The sequence below is a fragment of the Notechis scutatus genome, chromosome 1, assembly GCF_049901735.1.
Source record: "Notechis scutatus isolate UNSWTSFEM ecotype Mainland chromosome 1, rNotScu1.2, whole genome shotgun sequence".
Taxonomy (NCBI): domain Eukaryota; kingdom Metazoa; phylum Chordata; class Lepidosauria; order Squamata; family Elapidae; genus Notechis; species Notechis scutatus.
The window spans coordinates 295,283,296-295,290,599 of NC_142009.1; the positions used below are offsets into that span (position 1 = coordinate 295,283,296).

The 7,304-nt window shown below is 35.0% G+C and overlaps 1 protein-coding gene across 7 annotated transcripts in view; it reads right to left on the reverse strand.

Annotated features, from left to right (window-relative positions):
- CEP128 (centrosomal protein 128) overlaps positions 1-7,304 on the reverse strand; it is a 202,878-nt gene that overhangs the window by 164,494 nt on the left and 31,080 nt on the right. For all 7 annotated transcript variants that reach the window (XM_087952040.1, XM_026664338.2, XM_087952034.1 and 4 more), the window contains exons 11-12: positions 6,352-6,484; positions 3,394-3,554 (exon numbers count right to left, since the gene is read on the reverse strand). In XM_087952040.1, coding sequence (XP_087808166.1) covers positions 3,394-3,554; positions 6,352-6,484 — 294 coding nt within the window. The remainder of the gene's footprint in view (positions 1-3,393; positions 3,555-6,351; positions 6,485-7,304) is intronic.

Consider the following 7,304-nt stretch of genomic DNA (forward strand, 5'->3'; position numbering starts at 1 on the left):
TGAACAGCTTGATTATTTTGGGCATCATATAAAATAAATTGATCAAGCCATTCTGAGGCAGATCCTAAACTTTTCCAATCATCCATAGAGCAAGTTTACTCATCTAACTCATTAACTCCATCTGGAAAAAGCAAAGAACAATATTACATTTGCATATGGAAACAGATTTGACGGAATGCTGTTTTACTGTTGCAGTTTTCAAATTCACAGTCTTTTATGGCCTAATGTTGCATCAAGAGTGAAATTATCCTCAAAGGATAATGACAGGAAGCAAAATCCAAATTGCATAATGGTAGAAGGGACTAGGTCTATGATTTCAAATTTAGAAAAAACAGGCTACCTGCTGTGAATATTTTTATCATCAAATCATTCAGTAAAATTCCCAGAAATTCTTTGGAGTTGCAAATGTAAAAAGTGGTCAGATCCCAAATTATATTCCTAAAACAAAATGTGTTTTCTTCTCATAAAGTATAGTAGTACCTTGGTATTCAACTGCTTTGAAACTCATGGACTTTGGTACTCAACACATTTTGACATGATCATTTTGGCCGGGTACTCAACGTTTCCCTGATAAGCTAGAACTTGTCATGTTGTGACTCACTACATTATTCCTTAGGAGAAAAATCTGTTTGGTACTCATCATTGTTGGTACTCATTGCATTTCCCAGAACCAATTAACAATGATACCTAAGTACCACTATAGCTTGACACTCTGGTTAAATACAAATGTCACTAGAATGCAATAGAAAGTGGGACAAGTTGTTTCAGATAGCTGTTGTATCTTCAAATTTCTTGTTAAATCTTGTTTGAAGGAAAATAAATATTTCATCATATTCAATTTTATTCCTTTAATGGGAAGCAAAATTTTAAGCAACCATGTTGTATCTTAACTGCTTTCCTACATGCTTATTTTATAGCTGTCTTTATTAGAATCGTATTCAATCAAATTGATTATTAAAAATGTCTTCTGAAGAAGCTATAGCTTCTGATACAATTGTGACTATAAGAATAATTTATTTTATTTATTTTTATTTCTTTATTTTTAATTCTGCCTTTATTATTTTTATATATAACTCAAGGCAGCAATCATACATAATACTCCTTCCTCCTCCTGTTTCTCCCACAATAACAACCATGCAAGGTAAGTTGGGCAGAGAGAGAGTGACTGGCCTAAAGTCAGCTACCAAGTGTTTGTGCGTAAGGTGGGACTAGAATTCACAGTCTTCTGGTACCTTAAGCAAACTGGTATCAAGGAAATGAAATATTATCCTTATCTGCTATTTTTTATGCTCGTCAAATATGTTCAACTGAAACTCCTCTGAAATAATAGCTATGGCCAAATATATTCTTAAATTTACAATCAAATTTTAATAATTGTATAAGTATGGCATGATTATTACATGAGATTCATACTAATTGACAATCATAGTAAAAAATCAAAACAGCAATTATGTCAGTTTATCTATAATTTTAGTCATGTCTTCTAAAAAATGTTTTCTCTATGTCAGGGCTGGGAAATTAATTTTCCCAAGGGGCCACATGAGACTCTGCAATTGTTGTAGAGGACAGCCATTCCCTCTGCTGCCATAGGCCAGACAGGGACAGTCGAAGGAACAGATGTGGGTCCACAGATCATGAAAAGCCCATGTATGTTCTGTGTCAACGGAATAAAGATATAAATCTATTTTGGAATTTGAAACATTATTTTCATATATATGAGTAACCAAAGAGTACCCATTCAAGGACAATTGTTAGAAGTAATGCTTACAAAAACTGATACAATTTAAATAGTTTTGTTTTTTAGAACAAAACAGTCAAGACTACATGCAATGCAAAAAGAATAATCCCTTTGGCAGACTACTATTACATTTTATTGTTTAAAGCAAATACAGTGCCAAACAAATAATATGCACTTATCATTTAATATTGACTCAACTATCTACTAGAGTATTGTCAAATTCTTCACTTAGGTTAACATCCATCCTGTGGTTGGGAATTCAAAGCTAGCTGCAGACTATGTAGTTTCTCTCTGTCATATAATACATGTGGGTATATGCATATTTATTTATTACTTATTTATTTATTTCTGTCATGTTTATGTAGTGTATATAGTGTATATTCACATTCACCTATTTCTTTGAGAACTGTATGTAACGAAATTTCATTTTAATGTATGCTGATTAGTGTACATTTAAAGTGACAATAAAGTTATTCTAAGTCTAAGATCTGAAATCTTTTTATGACACCACAGCATACTAGCATCTCTCTGCTGAGCAACAAAGAGTTACCTTATGAAATAACAGTTCCCTATTTTTCTATCTTCCGACAAAGCAGCACAGAAATATTTCAAGTGAAATATTTCCCAATCTGATCACATCCATTTGCCCAAAATAATGATGTCCGCAGTCTACTGCTCCTCTCGCATTTTTTTAAATATTGTAGCACTAACCTCTGATTTACCTAAATGAAGCTAGCCAACAGTATCTCACTGATCATCATGTTATACCAAGTACTCAAATTAGACAACCTTCTCTTTCAAATCTCAAGAGGAAGAGGAAGTCAGTGAGAATCTCTCTGCTGATTCTCCCAGTTTGTTTGAGTTAACCTTGCTCAGAAGCAAAATAAATTGCTCAAAGTTACCAGGAAAAGAAACTTAATTTAATGCACATGTGGCTTGACAAGCAGGAAACTGTTCTGTCACTACATATTTTCTGCAGAATTGTGTTGGAGATTTTTTAATCTTGACTTTAGGTCACAGCTACTCAGAGGCTTGACCAAAGCTATATCTCTCACAGGTATCAACTGATTAAACATATGTCTTAAAACTGTATTTATTAGAGAATGGAAGAATTATGTTTTTATGGTTAATAGTTTGGTAATTCCAGAAATTATACCCAGCAGCAGATAAGTTATACTTAGAGCTACTGGAAGTAGCCTCCCATTCAAGTACTAACTAGAGCTGACCTTACTCTGCTTCTTCAAGATCAGCTGGATGCAGTGTTGGCTGTATTTTTTACAAATAAAAGCCTTCATATTTGGTATTGATGAGAACCACTACTTTCATTAAATGACAGTCTTGCATAAGAACTATGTGCCATGCTACTCAACACTGTGACAAGACTACAAATAAGGACCTGTATGAATGAATGCTGTTCAATATTGCTACTTGACCTGCCATCCAAATTCCCCAGAGATATCAAAATAAATAACATGGAAAGGAAAAGAAGACAAGGCTAAAATCCAATATACTGGTTTCATCCACAGAATTATTTTTTGTTTATTCCTTTACAAGGGAAGCAACGATGACAATGTTTGTGAGGCAAACTTTAGCATAGATAACCTCCCATTTGCAAAGTAAAAGCCCCTAAAGTTATAATGTAAGAAAAAGTTTACCTCCATTTGCATCACAAGCTGCAATTTCTCTTTGTCTTTGCGCTCAACGCATCGCTGCAGCTCCTCTATCTCTGACATTACAGCACTGTGGTTTAATTGTGCTCTTAATTCCCAGATCTGTTTCTCCATCTCTTGCTTCTCTGGATCAGGCCTCTCAACAACTGGAACACATGATACAATTTAGGATCAGACCAAACCAAAAGGGAAAACAAGGCTCCTTCTAAGCAGAATTTTTCTATGGAGCAATATAGTTAATGGAACATTTAAACATATGTTTCAACATACGCGTGCCTATACTCCATCAACTTGATTTCTTTTTAGTTTCATGCTATTGCCTCCTTTGAATGACATTTTGGAGCATAATGGAAAAACTGATTTGGGACACTGCAGATGGGGGAGTTGCCTTCCTCAGGAGCCATCTCTAACTCCAGGATAACAGTTAGCTTTTTAAATATTCACATTCACCTATCTCTAAGTCAGAAAAAAGGAGAAAGAGGTAGTACAGTACATTAACAAAAGCAAGGCCTAGAACGTATCTCTGCTTTATGTTCCTCTAGGTGGAGACCGCTCCAGGGAGATATTCCCAAGCAGGGATATTTTTAAACCTAATTTGAAAGAGGCATTGAAGACAAGATGAGAAAGAGCAAGCTTTTATCAATTAAGGATATATTTAGTTTTTTTAACCCACAGTTTCAGCTTGAGATCAAATCACAACTGAACTGAAATCAAGAAAGGATGCAAAAAGAGAGCTTCTGGGCTGTGAGAAACATTTTTTTCAGCTAAATAGCAACAGACCAAATAGTGGTCCAGAGTTGATTAGCCCTTCTAAAGCTGCCCCGTTTCTCAATGAGGATGTTATCATTTTCATATATAGAAATATACAGTATAGATGTAGAACAGACAAAGATAAAGAAATAGGATTTTAAGATATAGTGCAGATAAATAATAATTTTTGATAAACCAGTAATTTCTGATAAAAATATCTGCACACTCCTCCCTTCTCAGTGGCAGGACAGCATAGCTGCCAAAACCACAATGTTGGACAGGTGGGAGAGGAGGGAAGAAGATAAGATGTCTACCTGTGAGGTCTGCAGCCACAGGTCTCACAAGGAGCCAACAGAACAAACAGAAGCCCCAAAGGCCTGCTGCAAAGGAGGCAACGGGAAAGGAGGAGGGGGTAGCTGCAGAAACTGGGGTTTGCAGGGGCATTTTTCTTTCTTTCCTCAGACCTGATCTGAGATCCCTTTTCCCCTTAGCTGGAACCCTCCTTTAAAGGAGAAGAAAAGGAAAGGGGCCCAACCAGGAACAATTCAGCAGAAAAGGCAAAGAAGCAGAAATAGAAAAAGGAACCAAAAGATAAAGGACCAAATGAACGCTGTAAAAAATGGAGCACACATCTACAAAGAGTGCCAGTACATATATAGTTGTATGTAAGAGAAATATAGAGATCAGCAATAGAGGAATATACAGTATAGTTATAGCACAGAGAAAGATAAAGAAATTGGATTTTAAGATATAGTGCAGATAAATAGCCTAAAGAAAATAGATGGTGGAACTACAATATACCTTTAACACCAAGGAATACTGATTTAGGAATAGGGAATTAGTATAAGATAGGAATAGGAATACGGCATCAATATAGATAGAATATTAATAGTAAGGTATTAGTTTTCTAAAATAGATGAAAGCATTTGTAATTTATAATTCCCTTTTTGTCCACTATTTTTGGTTTTGGGTTTTTTTAAAGTCTGCCATAGCCATGAAGGGAGATACAAAAACAAAGCAATTGTACCAGTTTCCAATCCTTTTGTGATGAGTCTGAGTCCATCTGATCATTTGCAGTTCAAAAAAGTACCCACAACATACAATTTGCTGATTGTATTAAGCAAACAAATGGCTCTATGGTTCAGGGTCTGGACTATTTCCTTTGTTTTTTTTTATAAAAAGAGATTATAGTGGCATGGTTCCAAACAATATAAAAATGTGCTCAACTGCTAATATGGGTAAATAAGACAGCCAGCACTGGAGCCCACCATCCCTTGTTTTCCCTTTAGTAATTCTAGGGGTAACATTTTCTGCAAGAGGTCTTTCAGGTTTTAGCTGTATAATAAGGACCTTGACCTCAGCAAGCTAATCAGGAAGAACACTTCAAGAGTCAGCCAAAAATGGATTATCCAGTGATTCCATTGTGAAAATATTCTGGCAATAGTTTTCCCATGCCTCTCTAGTAGCTATTAACTAACCAAGCATGGTTTTTAAGCTTAGCAGTTGGAATTAAATTCTCCTCACCTGAATGAGACAGTCACAGCCACAATCCAGTTTTAGCAGATCTGACTGACTTCAGTTGCCTAGAATAAATCCTCACAGCAAGATTTAGGGAATCTAACTATACTGATCTGTTCAATGCCAAATGAAACAAAGGCTAAAATCTACCAAGCATAGTTGATTTATTGCTTCCATCTACTGCTGCATGAGATCTTAGAATGCAACCATACAACTCTTCCTGACATGAATAGCAAACAGAAGTCTCTTCCACAGCTCATACATACGCTTTTACTTGCCTCTCAGCTTTTATTATATTCATACAACAGGAGATGCAAAAAGGGTAGAGAGTAAATTATGAGATACTAGGAGATTTCATAACGCTTCAGCATCCTGTAAGATATTAGCATTTTTCACTCATTTTTTAATCTCAAATAGTTACACAATATGTTTTCCATAACTTAAATTGGGTCTCCTTTATCTCTCAGTAACCAGGTTTTTTTAATATCAGTGTCATGATTCCACAGCACCACTGTGGAGCAATGCGTAAAAATAAGTTGAGATGGTGAGCATTTACACACTTGTTTTTAAAAATGTTGTTGTCTATGTGATGTGGGTTTAGCATTATATATCGCTGCCCCTTGGAAAAATGTGGCTTACCATTCTAAGTACTAAAGGTAGAAGGAAAAGTCCTACCTCTTTGCTTTCTCCTGTCATCCTGCTGCTCATCTAGATGGCTTTGGTGATGCTTAGAAACCTGAGATATTTGATGTTGCAGAGTCAAACGGTCCTCTTCTGCTCTAAGAAGTTGGGAACGAAGATCTTCAATCTAACACACACACATACATATACACAGACAAGTGCCAGCTTTTTAAACAAGCTAGAAAATGATTTCAATCAAATCTGGCATTGTATCTTCATGGATGTGATTAAATCTTTAAAGGATACAAAGGCACAAGTAAAATGAGACTCCTATCTATCATCCATGAAATATAATTACTAATAAATGAAATACATGCACCATTGATGAATATTCCATATTTATTTATTAAATTTATTTGCCACCTATCTTTCTGTGGACTACTGTAGGCAGCTTACAATACCAAAAAAGAAAAAAATGAAAGGAGTGTGAACAGAAGTAAAATAATAGAACCATAAAATAAACAATGAAAAAGAACACAATAAGAATACTTCAATATGATAATAATAATATATCATGACATCATTAGACATTGAATTCTGCTGTAGCTATAGCATCTGATTTGAAATATAAGAGAAGCAAATAGTGAAGAGCATGAATTAATGAATGAACTCAAATGAAAGAAATATACATTTACTGTATGTTTGTGAACCTAAGAAAAAGGGAATGGATATAATTAATGTGAATGACAATGGTATAATGTTAGAGAGTGGAGGAACTGAAGATGTAGGTGTCCCAAAGATGCTTTTTCCAAAAGGCAACTGGATTTGATTTTTTTCTTTGAAAATGGTCCAGTTTTGAAGAAGCTTCTTGGATGAGAAACGAAACATTTTCAAAGAAAAAACCAAGTCCAGTTGCCTTTTGGAAAAAGCACCTTTGGGACTAAAAAGGACTAAAATACTGTATATGTCAGAAAGTATGGTTTTATATTATCTAGATAGTTCTGGTA